The following is a 20,785-nucleotide window of genomic DNA, read 5'->3' as shown; positions in this document are numbered from 1 at the left end:
GACATTTATGGAACTATCCGGGACAGCGGGATGCGCTACCAAAACCGGGACTGTCCTGCGGAAAGCGGGCCAGTTGGGCGGTATGATTTCTAGCCATGTTAACAAGGCCTAAGGTTTCCAGACTTATAAGGGCCCGTTTTAATTGTCTGCTTTATTTTATGAATGAGCGATACTTCCCCTGCATGCTGTGCTCTGCCAGAGATTCTCAGGAGTGAGAGATATATGTTAGGGGTGGGAAGGTGAAACTGCCCAGCACACAAATAAAAGCAGCAGCCTCTTCTGCCTGATAAAAGACAGAGCCCCCTCTGCCCCTCACCCACTGAGCAGGAGAGGAATGCAGCCAAAGCCAATAGTTAACCCTTGCCTGTCACAAATGCTCCTCCCAGGACAATTAAACATCAAGGTAAACCTGTGAGCTTGAGTGTAGCAGGGGAGATTGAAGAGTTAAGGGGGCGGGGCTTTATTCCCTGGAGCAGAGCAGGCACAGCAATCAATTAAATGACAAACCTGAAAAGCGGGACATCTAACAGTGAATCCGGGACAGCGGGAAGTGCCATAAATATCGGGACTGTCCCTAAAAGCGGGACGGTTGGGAGGTATGTTCTATGACAATAACACACTATGCCCTAGCTCGCCACCCCCCCAGGCGGGACATCTGCATGACGTCATAATCCCGCGAGAAGAGATTTGAGAAGTGTGGATTTGATGTCCGACTGCAGCAAAGGAGCTAGGCATTTATGGTGCTGCGGGACTTTAAACAGCGATCCGGAACTGCAGGTTATTTTAAGAAAAACCTGGACTGTTGGGTGGTATGTAACTTACATGTTATATATGGGACACTGAGTCACCCAAATCAGGAATGTAAAGTGCTTCCATTAAGTTATTTGTCACGTAAAGGTGTCTTGAATATAATTCCATACCTCCCAACCGTCCCGCTAAATATTTATGGCACTTCCCGCTGTCCCGGATTCACTGTTAGATGTCCCACTTTTCAGCTTTGCCATTTAATTGATTGCTGTGCCTGCTCTGCTCCGGGGAATAAAGCCCCACCCCCTTAACTCTTCAATCTCCCCTGCTACACTCAAGCTCACAGGTTTACCTTGATGTTTAATTGTCCTGGGAGGAGCATTTGTGACAGGCAAGGGTTAACTATTGGCTTTGGCTGCATTCCTCTCCTGCTCAGTGGGTGAGGGGCTGAGGGGGCTCTGTCTTTTATCAGGCAGAAGAGGCTGCTGCTTTTATTTGTGTGCTGGGCAGTTTCACCTTCCCACCCCTAACATATATCTCTCACTCCTGAGAATCTCTGGCAGAGCACAGCATGCAGGGGAAGTATCGCTCATTCATAAAATATAGCAGACATTTAAAAGGGGCCCTTATAAGTCTGGGAACCTTAGGCCTTGCGCAACCTTATAAAAGGGCCTGGCTCCACCGACAAGGAGCCGCATATAGAGAGGAGCTGCTGCAGAAGAAGAAGCAGCAGCATGTATGGAGGCTCTGTGTATTGAGGGGTTACTGTGTATGGGGGGGGGCACCTGTGTATGGGGGGGGCACCTGTGTATGGGGGGGGCACCTGTGTATGGGTGGCAAAGCTTATACATAGTTATAACTCACTTATAACTGACCGCCTTTTCTCTATATTTGTATTTTATATGTAGGAATTGCTATATTGGTTTTCCTTAGGTAGTACAGTATGAGGGTATAGCACATTTGCGTCTGATCCCACCATTTCATCTATATAAAAGGAGTATTTAAAAAAAAAAAAAATGGGGTGTGGTAATTGAGGCGTGGCCACAAAAGTGGGCATGGTCAAAAATTTTTGCCCCCCCCTGCGCGCGCCAAATTTTTTTGTCCCTCTTTTCATTTTTCAAATGTTGGGAGGTATGTAATTCCCAGACCAGAAATCAACCTGCTTTGGCAGCAGCTGAAGAAAGCGCTTGGTAAAACATTGTGTACATTGGCAGTGCTTTGTAACTAAACACATTACAATATAAAATATCTATAGCCTAAGTTTTGGTGCATGTATCATCTAAGGCTCCACAGGAATAGAATAAATAGAGAGCTCTGTTTAGACAATATACAACAAGGTGGCTCAACACACAGAACTGGCAACAAACACTTTGTAATCAAAACATCTGTCTTCAAATAAATATTTTTGTTTGTGTGTTTTAGCAGAGACAATTCTCAGTATTGTCTATGGCATGGTATTTTCTGGAGTTTAGTAGCCATAAAAAAGTAGCTGCTACTAGTAGCTCAGTGTGTCAGTTAAAATTAGTATTTTCACTTTTATTGCCCTTTAAAGGCTACTTGCCATCTGGCATTGGCCTCCTCCTCTCCATCCAAGACCTAGGGAAGATTTCACAAAAGTGGTGATATTGAGACAAAATAAAAGTGGAGATAGATCTGTTGGATTTTCCACCTTATTCACAAACCTCTATCTCCACTTTTGTGAATTTGTCTTTTAAACAGACAGTTTTCAGATTGTGTTATTTTCCTGACATTTTTCTTTTCAGGACTTTGTCTTTAGCTGTTAGTAAATCTGTCAGTGCCACCAAACCCAGTCCCACAGCTACATGAACCTTGGAATAAGGATTTTACCAGCAGGATTTTGCATTTCATTTACCATTTGTCATTTCACTTTGAGGCATTTCCTGAAGGGTAATTTTAGTTTGCCTGGGAAAACTATACATAATTTTTTTCAGGACAAGCTGGGCTTTTTAATGTTTCCTATATTTCTGTGTAATTCCACTTTTGTAACAAGATTTAAGGGTCTAAATACCTTCTCCTCTAGCCCCTACTCATTACTGGTCAGCAGCAATCTGGCCCACACACCAACATGCCCGGTGAAAAGAGGTCCAACAGGACTAGGGCCTATTGGGTTTTTATCCAGTGCCCTGTTGGGCCTGTCCAACCTTGTACCCCAATATCCCATTTTGGGTGCCAATGTGCATGTGCTCTTTACTGATCACCAAAATGGCTGTGGAGAACATAAGGGACACAGCTAAAGGGAGGGGGCCAATGCTGTCAATCAACTCTGTAGTTCTGGACATGCTATGGAGGCACAGATAAGTTGGGGCAAGTGTTAGTGAAGTGATTAAAGAGGGGGCACTGCTGCTAAAACTAAACCTTTGCCTGGGAGGCTTTACTTTTCCTTTAAATAAAAATGTATACAATATTTTCACTCAAAATGTTATTATTGCCTCATTCATTAAGCTAGCATAACAATGCAAATGTGAGGTAAAAACCTATATAAACTTTATATATATAAGTTATAAATTACATTTTTCTACCAGAGGTGTGAATAGAGACTCGGTGAAACAAAACAGAAGAGCTTAGAATTGGTCTGACAGAGTTACACTGAGCTTTATTCCATTTTGAAAATGGTAGGAAAAAAATGTTGTTAAAACTTCGTGTAAATGTCACTTAAACGACAAATTCACAAAAGTGTCTGTAAATTGTGGCGGTTGAGTTAGAGTTTAGGCGAATTTCTGTTTGTGAATATGGAAAAGGTGTTTTCCACCAGTTTTCCCACCACTTTTACTCCAAAAAAAGGGCTATTTCCACTTTTGTGAATTCCCCCCTAGACTTTGTCTGGACTTAGATTCAAAACAGGCCCTGGCATTTTGCGTACACAGAAGCCCAAACTGCCCTCTCACTGCAGCCCCTATGGCAGTCCGGGCCTGCCTAGCACATGCATGTAGGGCTGCATTTTACTTCCCTGTGCCCATTGGGATGGCTGCTTTTTAACTTGAGCTCCTCCCACAACGTTACCAAGTTGCTTTTGCTTGTATAGATAGTACTGAAAGGAGACCCAAAGAGAGTATGTTCTTTCAGGCCACTGGAGTATGGGGGGAACCTTCTGCCCCTAACAACTTGCTTCAGCGAAAAATCCAGGCCCACATAAGTGATCCTGTGTCACATGTACAAGTGCAGTTTTTGCTTAATTGGGCAATTGACCATTGCATAGCTCTGGAGGAGCAGGTAGTTGAGGGCTGGGCCGCTTGAATACAAACAAGTTCACCATGGTGGGGTGATGTATATTTTTTTTTTGTTAAGGGATGCTGTGCCACTTATAATAATATATATAATATATAAATAATATATAATAATTTAGAGCCCCCTAACTGATACACTTACCATACAGCTTCCATTTGCTGTTGACAGGACATCAGGAAAGGTAGCTGCAGAGATTTGAGTGCTCTGGGTCTGCCTGGATAAGCACAGTTGCACCATGTGATAGTTACAGCCACAACAATGAATTCTGTGTAGTTCTACAGGTATGAGACCCATTATCCACAATGCTCGGGACCTTTCTGTAATTCAGATCTCTTACCTAAAGTCTGCAAAAACATTATTTATATAAACAGTAATTAAACCCAATAAGATTGTTTTGCCTCCAATAAGGATTAATTATATCTTAGTTGGGATCAAGTACAAGGTACTGTTTCATTATTACAGAGAAAAATGAAATTTTTAAAAATGTGAATTATTTGCTTAAAATAGAGTCTATGGGAGATGGCCTTTCCGTAATTTAGAACTTTCTGGATAAGGGGTCCGATACCTGTACATGTAAATGCGATGCTCACCTCCTTATTTGTGTGGTGGATCTTGCTGCACAGCAGCACATAAACTTTTATATATTCATCTATTAGTCTTTTTTCCATCCCAGTGTATTGGGATGAGAGAACCTTATTGGCACAAAATTGCAGAGTTAATTTCTTTTCATTTTCATTTGTGTTTTGTATCAATGTGTTAAAAATCTAGATATTATAATTTGTGCCACGTGGATCGGTAAAGTACTGGCAGTTAAATAGTAATGTTTATGCCCCAGTGCTTATTCATTGCTAGCCTTATTGAATTAGCTACCAACTTTATGATTTCTAAGTGCACATGGGTTCTAAGATTTTTTTTGCAAAATGTTCAGAGACTCCCTACAGTCATTGTGGTGGATATTACCCTCAGTAGAATATGCACTAGCCAGCAATTTTGCTTACATTTTTTTAACCTTTGATAAATATTCACCATAATAGTGTGCCCAGTCTTACGCAAAAGGGGAATGTATTTTGCTGCTTCTATTGCTTAACTGGTCTTGTGACTAACCATAGGGAGATTTAGCAAGTCCCTTGGTTCACTTTTTTGTCCCTAGCACATAACCAAAATGAGTCGGCTGATCCTTGACTAGTCACCTGATTTCAATTTGGGTATGTAAGCGTTTTTAGTACACTGAAATTGATTACACAGACTTTTCGCATGCAGGGACATATCACTACACACACTGTTTTTTAGCTCACATATTTCTGTTTGCAGAGTTAAGAAGCTGGGCCATGATTCAAAGGATATCTGGAGATGCAATGAATCCCAAAGTTGAGTACAAACAAGTAAGTACTTAGTATTTTAAACATAATACATATGGATAATTTATTTTTTAATCTCCAAATGTTGCTTTGATTGCATTTGTACCCCTACTTTTTAAAAAAATAATAATATTTTCATATGAGCGGGAAGCTGGCTATACATGGGTATATCTGCTTGTTTGGTGATGTGGCCATATGACCTGAACTTGGCCTGATACAGCCAACAAAGAGGTGGGCCAACTCCAGCTATCCAATCCTTTACCCCCCCAGGTGAACAGAAAAATTTGGATCACAGTTGGCCCCACAAAGAAATGTCAGGACAGGGCCACATCCACTACCCAAATCAGTCCTCATCTGACTGTATTTTGCAGCCTTCAGAAATTCAGTCATATTTCAGTTGGGACAGGCATTGTTTGGACCCCATATACAGACAAGGGAAGGTGGATAAGAGGGGGAATTGCCCCCTCTTGTCTTCTGTAGCAGTCAACTGAAATTGTTGTGTGCAAGCTCATCAGGTACACCTAAAGATGCCTGTGTGCAAGGAAGCATATGGGGCTAAAAGACAAGTAGAAAAATACATGGCACCAGCTGATTCACATGTCACTTGCTACCTCTTATTCATACTTAACCACATAGTACTTAATTTGCTGGGAGAACAATTAACATAATACACATTAGTCCTCGTATCTGCAGTGTCACCTTCATATGAACAGACATTTCTGCTGGTATCTGGTAAAAGCATGCAAAGTAGTACCATTCCATGTGTAGTGCTTATTTAATAAGTAATACTTCTTGTAATGCAAGAGAGAAGCTGTGGACATGTTTCTTGGACTCTGCTAGAATATTAATATAAAGAAGCACTAAAGCCTCAAACCTCTATAAATATGTAGGTACAGTAATAAAATTAAAAAGTATAAACAAAAAAGATTCCATTTGTAGTAAGCCTTTGTGTGCAACTAAGTGTTTCTGGAGAGTTTAAGGGATAGTTTTATGTTTCTCTGGACAGGCATGGGATCCCTTATGTGGAAACCTGTTGTTCAAAAAGCTCTGAATTACGAGAAGGCCATCTCACCTAGAATCCATTTAAGCAAATAATTCTATTTTTTGTAATTGTTTTCCTTTCTCTCTGTAATAAAACAGTACCTTGTACTTCATCCCTAATCATCTAAGCTGCATAAACCCACACTGATGGCAAAACAGTCCAGTTGGGTTTATTTATTGTTGAAATCACTTTTTGTAGGGATGCAACGAATCCAGCCAAGGTTTTTTCCTTTTTTGGCAGGATTTGGCCGAATCCTAATGCCTGGCTGAACCAAATCAGAATCCTTAAAGGAAAAGTAACACTAAGGGGCACATTTACTAACCCACGAACGGGCCGAATGTGTCCGATTGCGTTTTTTTCGCAATGATCGGTAATTTTGCGATTTTTTTTCGTATTTTTTGCGATTTTTTCGGCGTCTTTACGATTTTTGCTTAAAAACGCGAGTTTTTCGTAGCCATTACGAAAGTTGCGCAAAGTCGCGATTTTTTCGTAGCGTTAAAACTTGCGCGAAATGTCGCGCCTTTTAAGTTTTAACGCTACGAAAAAATCGCGACTTTGCGCAACTTTCGTAATGGCTACGAAAAACTCGCGTTTTTACGCAAAAATCGTAAAGACGCCGAAAAAATCGCAAAAATACGAAAAAGTCGCAAAATGTTCGTTTCCAATCAGAATTTTTCCAATTCGGATTCGAAATCGTGTCTTAGTAAATCAGCCCCTAAATGTTTTTAAGTAAAAAATCTATTCTACCCTGCTCCAATAATTGCCCTATCCTGCACACAGTTTTATTATTTTAAATGCTTTATTAGAAAATACCTTCAAAAACTTTGCTTCCGGTCATTTAAAGGAACAGTAACACCAAAAAATGAAAGTGTTTTAAAGTAATTAGAATATAATGCACTGTTGCCTTACACTGGTAAAATTAGTGTGTTGGCTACAGAAACTCTACTATAATTTATATAAATAAGCTGCTGTGTAGCCATGGGGGCAGCCATTAAAGCTGGAAAAAGGGAGAAAAGGCACAGGTTACATAGAAGATAACAGATAATCTCTGTAGAATATAATGGGGTTTTATCTGTTATCTGCTACGTTACCTGTGCCTTTTCTCATTTGAATGGCTGCCCCCATAGCTACACAGCAGCTTTGTTTATATAAACTAGTTGTCCTTCTAAGGAAAACACACCAGGTGTACCAATGCAGGGCAACAGTACATTATACTGTAATTACTTTTATACACTTTCATGTTTTGGTGTTACCGTTGCTTTAAAATATGGCGATACGGCGATCTTCCCTCTGCACAATCCACAATGCGACAATCCACATCTCCTCCTTGCCCGACTCCAAAACCGTCAAATTTTGAGTCAATTGATTGCCAGTACAGAAGGAAGGCTAGGAGGAGATGTGGATTGTGCAGAGGCATTATCGCCGTATTTGAAATGACCGGAAGCAAAGTTTTAGAAGGTATTTTCTAATAAAGCATTCAAAACAATAAATGGTGTGCAGGATAGAGCAATTATTGGAGCAGGGTAGAATAGATTTTTTACTTAAAAAAATTTAGTGTTACTTTTCCTTTAAAATCATGTGACTTTTGTCACATGAACACAAGAGTTAAAAAAAAAAAAAAAAGTGCTCTTCTATTTAACCCTTCCATAGCCTAATTTGCAAATTCAGCCAAATCTTTTATGAAGGATTTGGCTGAACCCAAAAATAGTGGATTTGGTGAATCCTTCCTTTATTTGCAGAGTTAAGGTATGGGACTTAAGGTATGGTGGTCTAAATATCTGGAAAGCCTCCTGAATTCATATGCCTTCATTTTGTGTGATTGTGTGAATTTGAAAGACTTAATCTACTCCAGACAAAGCTGTGAGTATGTATCCGTTTAGTCCCAGTACTACTTATGTAGGTTTATATTCTTCCCAGCTGCTTTTGATATGTGTATAATCATAAAAACATCCTTTGCGCTTGAATCAGTCTAAAGAGCTCAATACACATATTGGAATGTCATAAGAAATTATCTGTGCTCTTTCTAGTTCTCCTTTTTTGGTTCCTGCAGATACAGTCTCATGACGAAGCAGAAAATCAAGTTCTCCAGCATGAGTGTCACCAGGCGAAAGCTCACAAGGTTTTGTGTCCTTTAAAGCTTAATCTTGTGCTTCTGCAAGTGTAATTTTCACTTTCCTGTGCATATAATGTATCTCTGTAACATGCCACAAATACTGTTATATATCCTCTGTTTACCTGGAGAATACATTGTAGAGCAACTCAGATCAATTGAGATGCGGAGTAAAGATAGCCATATATGTCCACATATAGTATACATGTTTGCGCAAGTTGCCTAATTTTAACCATACTGTCCAACTGTATAAATTAGCCCCGGCACCTGTGGTGCCATTCACCCTCAAACTACAAAATTATTTAGGAAAATAAAATAACTATTTTAACGTTTTGTTCTTCCTGTCATTACAGTACTACCGATGTGCAGTTGTCATCGCCATTATTATCACCCTCCTGTTCTGTGTCCTGGCTTCACAGCTTCTTCTCTTTCCACTTTTTTCCATAACCTCTCAAACAACAACTGAGATAGTGCTAAACAAGGACATCCAATGTGATGATCAATGCAGGTAATTTTCTTGTTATAATGGGGGTGCATATTGTGTGGCATAGGAGGACATGCCATGAATAGTACCACCATCATATTGTGAAATAAATTAAATGCATTCTAGTTTTGTACAGTTTTCATGATGCCTGTGTTTGTTTGTGTATCTATGTATTAAAAACTTTTAGAAATTTTTGGGTGGGTGACTTATCTTCTTAACTAATGGTAAAGCTGTGTTTAACTATTTTAATATCCATTTATTGTAATTAGCGTAGTATGCTGGGCAGCCACTTTTTAACATATTAATATACTGTATATACTCGAGTATAAGCCGAGTTTTCCAGCACACAAAATGTGCTTAAAAAGGAACCCTCGGCTTATACTCGAGCAAGTACGAAAGGGAGCCCGTATTACCTCTGTACAGCCAACGGGCGCGTCCAGAGCATCCCTGTTATATTATCCCGCTCGCACCCCCCCCCCCGCCCCTGCAAAGGCAGCCCTATTACCTCTCTACAGACATCTGGCGCTAATTACAACAGCTATATTAATCTCTGTTACTTAAAAGCACCAAAAAATTTCCCAGGCTGCCAGGCTTAAGTGCCATATTACTAAAGGAGTGTGCAGACCAAGAAATGATTATTATGTTTATACAACCCAGATAGACTGTTTTGGTTTTGTGTGTGATTGTGCTTGTGGTACAGACAGCAGCCATTGCAGGAGCCGGGATATCACTGTACTGCTACCTGCAAACCATCTAAATGATAACATTTAGATGGTTGGGCGGTTGGACAAGTAAGCTGGCACTGCCCTTACTACTTTGCCCTTACTACTCGAACACAAGCTAGTGTGCAAGTATGTTAAAAGAAATGTATGCCTAGGCTTATACTCAAAACAATACGTTTTTCCAGTTTTCTTAGGTAAAATTAGGTACCTCGTCTTATATTCGGATCGGCTTATACTCGAGTATATACGGTATTGATAGCGATGGATACTTGATGGACTGAAAGATTTATAAATATCCAAACATGCTGCAAAACTTTTGGTTCATGAACATAAATGTTTATTGGATCAGGTGACAACATGCAACATTATGGACTGCACAGATGTTTGTCAAGCCAATTTTTAATGACTTGGGTCATCAAACACTTTTGTTTATTAATTAACATGTTGCAGCACCTTTCGATATTGAGTCATTAAAACTTTACAATATATTTGCTTGTGTTAGTCTTCTGTAAAAAAAAACAAAAAAAAACAATATTATATTTTAGGGTTTAGAGTCTTTTTTTTTTCTCCTCGTCTATCTACATAGGTTTGTTCTTGTAGAGAGCATCCCTGAAGGATTGGTGTATGATGCCAATGCCACGATAAATCCTTCAATTTTCCAGTCATGGCTGAACATTCTTACTAGTGCTAAGAGTAGTGTTGACATTGCATCATTTTACTGGACTCTGACCAATGAGGATACACAAACTCAGGAGCCCTCAGCTCACCAGGTAATGAGAAGCATAGGAGATTTTTTTTTTTTTTTTTTTTATCATAATGTTAATGTTATTGAACAAATTTTGGTAAGAACATCTGAAACTGCTTTGGCATTGTTTGAATGTCAGTGATCTTAACACAGCAGCAGTTAGCATGTGGTGCACTGCCTTCATTTTGGCAAGATAACTAGATTGTTGGTGCTGTGGAATTTTTTTTTGTGTCTACTTTTTCTGAAATTTTGCAAACTATTGATGATAGAATTCTAAAATAAATAGATATAGAGATATGTGAGAAGCTCCAAAAAGTGTGTTTCATTGTTCAGGGTACCTATTAAAGTTTAATGTTGCCTTCTGCAAATGCTTAATTCATAGAATAAGTAAATCTTTTTTTTCTATATATATAAAATGACCCTATACCACATACATTTCTCCCTGTGCTCAGTCTCATGCAAATTCGGTATTACAAGAATCTCTCTCAGCTTCTTTCCTACTATAGTGTGAAGCTTCACCCCCTTTTCTTAGCTGCGCTCTTCCCTCCCTGACTGTGCAGATGGTTGAGGAGCTCAGCAAAGAAAAGGGGGTGAAGCTTCATGCTTGACTAGGTGGTAGCAGAGACAGGTGTTACAGAACCTGCATGATACTGAGTGCAGACATCGAGGTATGTTATTCTGGGGGGCATGTATTATAAAAAGGCTTACTTATCCTTCAAATTTGTATTCCATAGTAAGCATTGTCCCACAAAAAAGTGTTTCTTTGCAATGTTTTTGTTAAAAATAGGCTCCTGACAAAAAGCTGTTTGCACAACTTGATATTTACTTGATATTTTTTTCCTGTACTGTATCTGTAGACCTTTGCAAATAACAAAACATGAAGTAACTGTAATTTTCCAATTAGGGAGAATTGATCCTACAAGAGCTTCTGAATCTAAAGCAGCGAGGAGTGTCTGTAAGAGTTGCTGTTAATCCTCCAGATTCCCCACTAAGAGCCAAAGACATTTCTGCTCTAAAAGACAGTGGTAAGGAAAATATATCTACTATTTTATATTGTTCTGTTTTTGCAAGTAGAAACTAGGACTTTGTTCTTGAACTGTTAACAGTCACTTTATTTGTGTTAAATTTGTATTATATGTATTTGTAAGTAAAAGTGTTGTACATCAACCTTAATATACTCACTGGGGCTAGTCTGTCTTATCTACCCCACAAGCTAAAGCTGGCCATACACGCACCGATACTATCGTACGAAACCTCGTTTCGTACGATATTCGGTGCGTGTATGGCATGTCGGCGAGTCGACCGATATCGCAGGAAGCTGCTGATATCGGACGACTCGCCGATCGGCCAGGTTAGAAAATTTTGATCGGGCGCCATAGAAGGCGCCTGACCAAAATCTGCTGTCAGGGCTGAATCAGCAGAAGGAGGTAGAAATCCTGTTGTTTCTACCTCCTTATCTGCTGTTTCAGCCCTGAACGGTGTGTGGCGGCCACGTGTGTGGCCACCTTTAGTTGGGTTGTTTGGTCTGTCAGACACTTGCTTTTTTATTTCTAGTCACTCAATTCCACTGCTTACTGATGAACTCTTCAGACAGTTAGGGGTATATTTATCATGCTGTGTAAAAAATTGTGAAGCATTACCGGTGATTTTGCCTGTGGCAACTAATCCGCAATTAAATTTCAACTGCTAGAAAATCAAAGCAAAACATCTGATTGGCTGCTATGAGCCGGTGAACATCACCAATAATGTTTTACTCCACTTTTTGCACAGCATGATAAATGTACCCTTTAGTCTGAGAACTGGGACAAATTACCATTTGGTCTTCTAGATACACCAGATAGCCTAGCCTAAGGTTCGGTACTATATAATCCCTATAATGCTTAATAGTCTACACTATATTAAAAAAAATTCAACCTAAATGTGCCCATACACGCACCAATATTATATTTGGTGCGTGTATGGTGTGTATTTACTTTTAGCGAAAAGTTAATGCAGAAGAAATAGCTGCACCAAACTGATATACCGTATATACTCGAGTATAAGTCGAGTTTTTCAGCACCAAAAATGTGCTGAAAAAGTCACCCTCGGCTTATACTCGAGTCGGTATACTCTGCACTGGCTTTCATCGCGCACCCCTCCCCCCATGTGCACACATGTGTGTGTGCGCGTGCGTGTGCTGAGCTACAACCGCATCCCACAGTGCACAGAGCTAAAGCCGCATCCCAGGTTAGTACAGGAGAGGGACCAGCTTTACTTTCAAAGCAATTAGGAAAGTAAGTAGATCAGAGGAGGTGGCAGGCTGCAAGGCTCCTGCAGGAGGCTGCTGGGTCATATGCCATCATGGCTCGGCTTCAATCATCTTCAGAGGATTCAGCTAAATAACAGGCAGAAGTGTCAGGGGTGCATTGTGCATTTGGATAGGTCAGCTGGAGGGATAGAGGGAAAACGCTCTCTAATAAACCTATAGCAGTGCTATGCGCATTCCGCACATTAGAGATTCCTTATCCTCCCCAAACTTGCCTAACAAAAAAAAAAAAAGGTAAAACATTGAAAACTTTGAGGCAAACTTTTCTCACCCCCATCCAGAAACCTGTTACTCTGCACAATCTTTACCTAGAACGTTGAGAACACTGCTCTGATTGGTGGGAGATTCAGTGCTTTGCTCACAGTAGCTGCTTATCAGAAGTTCTAGGCATCGGCACAGCCTTCCAGATGAGGGTGAGTAAAATTTTAGGCTCCAACTCCATGCTGTTTATGTATTTAACCTAGCCCCATAGTAAAACCTGCTTTTGTGTGCAGCTGTAGCAATTTTCTTTCCCTGAAGTTATCAGCAGTGCCGTAACTCTTCAAGGCAGGAGGGTCAAAGAGTCCTCCATCCACCTTTCCCTTATCTGCAGCTGCCAACATTATATATTTATGATGAGTTCACAGGGGGTCACGCTGAGTGTATTCTTATTAATTATTTGATTATTGAAACTTAGCAGTAGCTGCTGCATTTCCCCCCCATGGCTTATACTTGAGTCAATACGTTTTTCCAGTTTTCTTAGGTAAAATTAGGTACCTTGGCTTATATTCGGATCGGCTTATACTCGAGTATATACGGTAACTACAAACCGCTGTGATAAAAACTCAGAAACTATACAGACAAGCACAGTATCATGGGTGTGGGCAAGTGAAAGCAGATTTTATACATTTAGGGGCTGAACTTTTCCATGGTTACATGGTTCCATGTAGTTACATGTTTATTATGTGTATATGTGTGTGTGTGTGTATGTATATATATATATATATATATAATATATAAAAATCGATTCCCATCAGTAAATTCTCCCGTGTATGCAGGATAGCTAATGATCCAGATGTAACGGCAGAGGACCTAGGTAGGTAGGTAGGATGGAAAGGAAACTCTTAGATAGGGGCTATCTTAAACAAATTTTCATGACATAAGGTCATGAATAAACACTACACGACATAGGGGACAACAGGTCACATTTGTCACCCAGTATGATGCACATAGTAACCGATTACAATCCATTTTAAACAAACATTGGCATCTGCTTAGGGAATCATATCCCTCCATTTCAGTTTTTCAACAACCCCCCATGATGTTATTTCGGAGGGGTGGTACCATTGGTAGTAGACTAGTAATAGTGGAGGTCCCCTCTATATCAAGGAGATTTACCTTCCTAGGGCCACCAAGGGAGGCTATGTAAAAATTTAAAGGTTGTTCTCAATTCCGTTTTGTTATGGTAGGATCTGAATTCAATAATCTTCTTACAGGTAAATCTTTAAAGATTCGGGGACACAATACGTGTGACACTAGTTTTGTGATCTACATGTTGATGTGTCTGGGTAATCTTATTTACATTTGTGAAACCACCCAAAAAGTTAGGGATAGGTTTTCACAACACAGATCTACAGTAAACACTGGGAATATAACTCTTCCTGTCTCTAGACATTGTCTGGAGATGGGACATAGTTCTGATGATTTGATATTCCGTGTTATACAACACATTCCACCCTTAAAAGAGGGGGCAATCGGGTCCAATATTTAAAAAGAACTGAAGTGGACTGGATTTATCGCCTTGATGCATTGGCCCCAAAGGGGTTAAATAGAGATTTTGACTTGCATCTTTTTTTGTAATATATGTATTTAACCTTTGTATATAATATTTCATTATTATGACCAAAAATCGTTATACAGGTCCTTTTCAAAAAATTAGCATATTGTGATAAAGTTCATTATTTTCTGTAATGTACTGATAAACATTAGACTTTCATATATTTTAGATTCATTACACACAACTGAAGTAGTTCAAGCCTTTTCTTGTTTTAATATTGATGATTGTGGCATACAGCTCATGAAAACCCAAAATTCCTATCTCAAAAAATTAGCATATCATGAAAAGGTTCTCTAAACGAGCTATTAACCTAATCATCTGAATCAACAAATTAACTCTAAAAACCTGCAAAAGATTCCTGAGGCTTTTAAAAACTCCCAGCCTGGTTCATTACTCAAAACCGCAATCATGGGTAAGACTGCCGACCTGACTGCTGTCCAGAAGGCCATCATTGACACCCTCAAGCAAGAGGGTAAGACACAAAAAGAAATTTCTGAACAAATAGGCTGTTCCCAGAGTGCTGTATCAAGGCACCTCAGTGGGAAGTCTGTGGGAAGGAAAAAGTGTGGCAGAAAACGCTGCACAACGAGAAGAGGTGACTGGGCCCTGAGGAAGATTGTGGAGAAGGACCGATTCCTGACCTTGGGGGACCTGCGGAAGCAGTGGACTGAGTCTGGAGTAGAAACATCCAGAGCCACCGTGTACAGGCGCGTGCAGGAAATGGGCTACAGGTGCCGCATTCCCCAGGTCAAGCCACTTTTGAACCAGAAACAGCGGCAGAAGCGCCTGACCTGGGCTACAGAGAAGCAGCACTGGACTGTTGCTCAGTGGTCCAAAGTATGTCATTCGGAAATCAAGGTGCCAGAGTCTGGAGGAAGACTGGGGAGAGGGAAATGCCAAAATGCCTGAAGTCCAGTGTCAAGTACCCACAGTCAGTGATGGTCTGGGGTGCCATGTCAGCTGCTGGTGTTGGTCCACTGTGTTTTATCAAGGGCAGGGTCAATGCAGCTAGCTATCAGGAGATTTTGGAGCACTTCATGCTTCCATCTGCTGAAAAGCTTTATGGAGATGAAGATTTCATTTTTCAGCACGACCTGGCACCTGCTCACAGTGCCAAAACCACTGGTAAATGGTTTACTGACCATGGTATTACTGTGCTCAATTGGCCTGCCAACTCTCCTGACCTGAACCCCATAGAGAATCTGTGGGATATTGTGAAGAGAAAGTTGAGAGACACAAGACCCAACACTCTGGATGAGCTTAAGGCCGCTATTGAAGCATCCTGGGCCTCCATAACACCTGAGCAGTGCCACAGGCTGATTGCCTCCATGCCACGCCACATTGAAGCAGTCATTTCTGCAAAAGGATTCCCGACCAAGTATTGAGTGCATAACTGAACATAATTATTTGAAGGTTGACTTTTTTTGTATTAAAAACACTTTTCTTTTATTGGGCGGATGAAATATGCTAATTTTTTGAGATAGGAATTTTGGGTTTTCATGAGCTGTATGCCACAATCATCAATATTAAAACAAGAAAAGGCTTGAACTACTTCAGTTGTGTGTAATGAATCTAAAATATATGAAAGTCTAATGTTTATCAGTACATTACAGAAAATAATGAACTTTATCACAATATGCTAATTTTTTGAAAAGGACCTGTACATACACTGATTAGAGGTACTGTCGAGTTGGATTTATTTGCTATATAAGAGATAGTCATTTTGAATCTATACTAAGGTTATTCATGCTTGTTATATTGATATTGTGAATCTAAAACGGAGATGGTGTGCTGACTTCCATGTAGTTGGGACGCTTTAGTTTTGCGTCCTGTCTCCACGGTGACTCGGTACATCACTTCCGTTTTCAAACTATACATGGCGCTTCAAACAAATGTACGTTATATGATGTGAGAGGGCCACGGTAACATGCTTGAGAAAGGAATTGTGGTATTCCCGAAACGTTGCGTACAAGTGGCAAACCGGATGGATAAGTACTCACGTTGTTGTTATTACATATTGACTGTATGCTTTTTATGGATACTTCAATAAATGCTACGTTTTAAATATACAGAGCGCGACTCGGTTGGAACATATATATTCACACCAGTCCTTGATCAATGATCCACCAGAGCTCTTAGTGCCTTAGTTTTTTTTTCTTTATATAGTGAATTTTGCAGTTTTCTGTGCATTGCAAGTGTACCATTATTGAATGATTAACTAGTAAAGACTACCTGTTACCTTCTTGTAAGCTGCAATTGATGTTCTGTCCCTGCTGTCCATTTCCTTTTTGATTTTTTTCTCCAATGGAACAGTCAGTACTGCTTTATTGTCTCATCTGTTCTAATTTCTTTTCTGTGGTTCCATTTTCTTTCAGGAGCAGATGTACGTGTGGTAGACTTGCCAAAGCTAACAGATGGTGTTCTGCATACTAAATTTTGGGTTGTTGACAGTGAACATTTTTACATTGGTAGTGCTAATATGGATTGGAGATCTTTAACACAGGTTGGTTTCTCCATACAATGATGATTATTTACCATCAGTGAAGGAAAGCTGGTTAAAGCATATCTTTAGTCATAGCAACTTAATATGCCCTTTGCATTGGGGAGGGAAAAGGGTAGAAAATCAATTCAGGTACCTAAATTGGTCATAGTTGCTGGATATGCCTTGTAACTTTTCATAGCAAAATACAACTGATTTGGGAGTTATCCATTGCAATATATTCATGTGTTTAACCCTCCAGTTTTTCACTAATTTTGCTGAGGCAGCTCAACCTTAAAATGTTCAGACTGTTGCTTTAGACATCTTTTATTTTTATTTATTTCCTGACTTATTTTTAGTTTGGTTGCTCTGTTTAAAGCTGTAGCTTTCATATTTCTGGACATATTTGCTCTGTAAGTATCTCCTGAAAACACTTGAGTTGCTAGTCAAACGCTGGTTCATGTGATTGGCACTCGCTGGACTGCTAAAAAGCAGAGTTTCATAAATTGGCAAAATTAACCTGATGGCCATTACCCAAGGATAAGTTTTTAAAGCTGATCAAATTATCATACGGGATCAATTTCTGATTTCTGTGATGCATTGACACTAAATACAGATATCACTTACAGGTGAAAGAACTTGGTGCAACCATATATAATTGCAGCTGCCTAGCCGAAGATTTGAAGAAAATCTTTGAAGCGTATTGGATCCTTGGGTTACCCAATGCTACTTTGCCCTCCCCATGGCCGGTTAATTATTCAACACCATACAACAAGGATACACCAATGCAAGTGATGCTAAACAGCACAGCATCTCAGGTTTATATTTCGGTAAGTGTCAAGCCAGACAGTGTGCAGATCAGTTGTGCTGTAGGAAGGTTACAAAACATAATGTTTGTCTTTTCAGAGCTCACCACCCCCACTCTCAGCAACTGGGAGGACCGATGATCTCCAGTCCATTATTAACATTATAGATGATGCCAAAAAATTTGTATATATTTCTGTCATGGACTACTCTCCCACCGAGGAATTCTCCCATCCAAGGAGGTAATGCGGCCTGCAAATGGGTTAAGGCTGTATAATAATATTGTGTAACTAGTAGCTCAGTGTGTCTTCACCTTTAGAGTTTTGCATTATGTGGCATCCCACCCATTTTACCATTTTATCCACTCCAGAAAGCCAGATTAGAATAAGTGTCAGGTAAAATCAATTTACCTTATGCCTGATATTTGTCTGTGTAGGTTTTCTACCACACCACAAATTTTACAGATACACTGGGTAAATTTGCACCTGGACAGTAACCCATGTCAACCAGTCAGTTTAATGTATGCAAAAATCTGAGCATTGGCTGGAGGTGAACATTTTTTTTGTGCTGTGCTGATCAGCAGATATTTTTGTTCCAGTGGAAACAGTATCAATTTGTAGTACTAAAAAAAGTAAGCACTAGTCCCTAATACAGGTATGGGACCTGTTGTGCAGAATGCTGGGGTTTTCTGGATAAGGGATCTTTCTGTAGTTTGGATCACTGTGTCTTAAGTCTGCTTAAAATGTATTTAAATATTAAATAAACCCAACAGGGTTGTTTTGTCTCCAATAAGGACTAATTATATGTTAGTTAGGATCACGTACAAGGTTGTATTTTATTATTACAGAGAAACAGGAAATTTTGAAATATGAATCATTTAATTAAAATGGAGTCTATAGGAGATGCCCTTCCTGTAATTCAGAGCTTTCTGCATAATGGATTTCCAGATAACAGATCCCGTATCTGTACTGTTCTTTGGTTATTCAGTATTACAAGAAGCAACTTTTTTCCCTTTAGATACTGGCCTTATATTGACAACCATTTGAGGAAAGCCGTCTATGAAAGAAATGTAAATGTCCGCTTGCTGATCAGCTGCTGGCAAAATTCCAGACCTTCCATGTTCACATTCCTTAGATCCCTGGCTGCATTGCACAGTAACAAAAGCCATTACAACATTGAAGTGGTAAGATTATAAGTACTGGTGGAAAGTGAAGATAGGCATTGCAAATGTTATACATAAACAGTACAAGAAGCTTGTTTTTGGACATTAAGTTTTATTAAACTTTCACCTTTTTTTTCCAGAAAATATTTGTGGTCCCTGCAACTGAGGTACAAAAGAAGATTCCATATGCCAGAGTGAATCACAATAAGTACATGGTGACAGACAGAGTGGCATATATTGGTAAATTTTAAAAAAGCTATAAAAGAATTTACCTTAAAAACTGCTACCTTTCTTTAGGCCTATGCAATATGAAGAAATTAAGTGGAATTGTGCTTAGGTCAGAATGCCCAATATAGCAGAGCGTGGCAAGCATTCTGTTGATGGCACATCCAGGTGGTGGTCTCTACCCAGATATACAAAACCTAGTGTCTTTGAGCAGCCTACTTTGGTGACAGAATGTACGATACGCAATCTGATTGCCATGCCCTGCTCAGGCTAGAGCTGACAGTCAATTCTGGGGGGTTTTCATTTGGTGTTTTGGATTTTTTTCCTGTCTGAGCAAAGCAGCAGCCAAAAACACTTATTCCAAAGTGGGTGTGTTGCAGTGGAGAAATAGAAGGATACCTTCTGCTGTTTAAGATAAGAGTTTGATTTGTGGTTCTGTTTATTATTTTAGTTGCTGTAAAGTGTAAAGAGAAAGGATTGCAAAGAAAATCTTAATAACCGTAAAAGCAGACATGCTCTTTTAATAACATAAGCATTATTATTTTTTGTTTTAGGTACATCTAACTGGTCTGGGGACTATTTCATACACACTGCTGGCTCAGCATTGATAGTGAACCAGACACAGTCTGTTGGCACTTCAGACACTATCCAGATGCAATTACAAGCAGTGTTTGAAAGAGACTGGAATTCAAATTACAGCCGGACTTTTAACACTTTAAGTTCATGGAAGGAAAAATGTATCTTTTAGATCTTTTTGATCTAGTGTGAACAGTGTATATAGCAAGAAGGGGTAACCTATGCAATTTTCTGGGGGGAAAGGATGCGTGGTAAAGGTTTTGAAAATACTACTTGAGGGGATTACAGGGTTATAGTATTATATTCCTTTCCAATACTGAAAAGTGGTGAAAGAACTTTTCAGTGGTGCAAAATGTTTATCAAAGCAGAAGGCTAGTAATAGCTTGTTACAGCCCCAAAAATGTGTTCAGAGAATCTTTAGAATATGGCTCATGTATGTACAAACTGTTCAGACTTATACTGCACTGCACTTTACATTTATATATGGACTCAAGGCAGCTTTTCTAAGGGCAGGTCCCTTTTATTTGACTACTGGGAAAAGATCAATGCTATGTTCTTTGCCCTATGGTTCTATTTGCTTCAGGAATCACTAAGCCAGTCAGTGCTCAACAAACTGGAGTTAAAGCTAAAACTTGAAAACTGAGTAGCTGCACAATGTAAAACTCCTAACTTTAACAGAAATTATTATGCATTTTAACAGAAATTATTATGCATTTCTAAACAAATTTGTCTCATCTTTTCTTAGCTCACCCTTTAAACTTTGTGCTTCTTTCTACATCACATGTATGGACGATGCTGTGACTGCCAGATCAGTTCCATTAAATTTACCTGTATGTGATCAATCCTTACACTTGATTCTAAGCAATGCCATGCTTCTTCTGCTGTGAGTTTTGTTTTATAACCTGTAACTGGTTGGGAAACTGTATATAAACTTTAATAAAGCTTAATAAAACACCAAAACACA

At 39.5% G+C, this 20,785-nt stretch overlaps 2 protein-coding genes across 6 annotated transcripts in view; one reads left to right on the top strand and one right to left on the bottom strand.

Moving 5' to 3' along the window:
- Positions 1-583, bottom strand: part of blvrb (biliverdin reductase B) — a 19,266-nt gene extending 18,683 nt beyond the window's left edge. The window contains 1 exon segment of the mRNA NM_001102799.1: positions 508-583. Within this exon segment, the coding sequence (NP_001096269.1) occupies positions 508-523 (16 nt within the window). The 5' untranslated portion in view covers positions 524-583.
- On the top strand, positions 573-20,785 carry pld3 (phospholipase D family member 3). Of its 5 annotated transcripts, none has more exons than XM_012968284.3 (12): positions 573-596; positions 5,305-5,375; positions 8,444-8,512; positions 8,857-9,011; positions 10,296-10,479; positions 11,359-11,479; positions 16,951-17,078; positions 17,684-17,884; positions 17,961-18,100; positions 18,876-19,041; positions 19,161-19,260; positions 19,800-20,785. In XM_012968284.3, exons 2-12 carry the CDS (start codon positions 5,322-5,324, stop codon positions 19,991-19,993), a joined length of 1,512 nt encoding a protein of 503 aa, XP_012823738.2. In that variant the 5' UTR covers positions 573-596; positions 5,305-5,321; the 3' UTR covers positions 19,994-20,785.

The sequence above is a fragment of the Xenopus tropicalis genome, chromosome 8, assembly GCF_000004195.4.
Source record: "Xenopus tropicalis strain Nigerian chromosome 8, UCB_Xtro_10.0, whole genome shotgun sequence".
In the NCBI taxonomy this organism is placed as follows: domain Eukaryota; kingdom Metazoa; phylum Chordata; class Amphibia; order Anura; family Pipidae; genus Xenopus; species Xenopus tropicalis.
The sequence above is the reverse complement of the archived record's forward strand: the minus strand, read 5'-3'. Positions and strand labels throughout refer to the sequence as shown.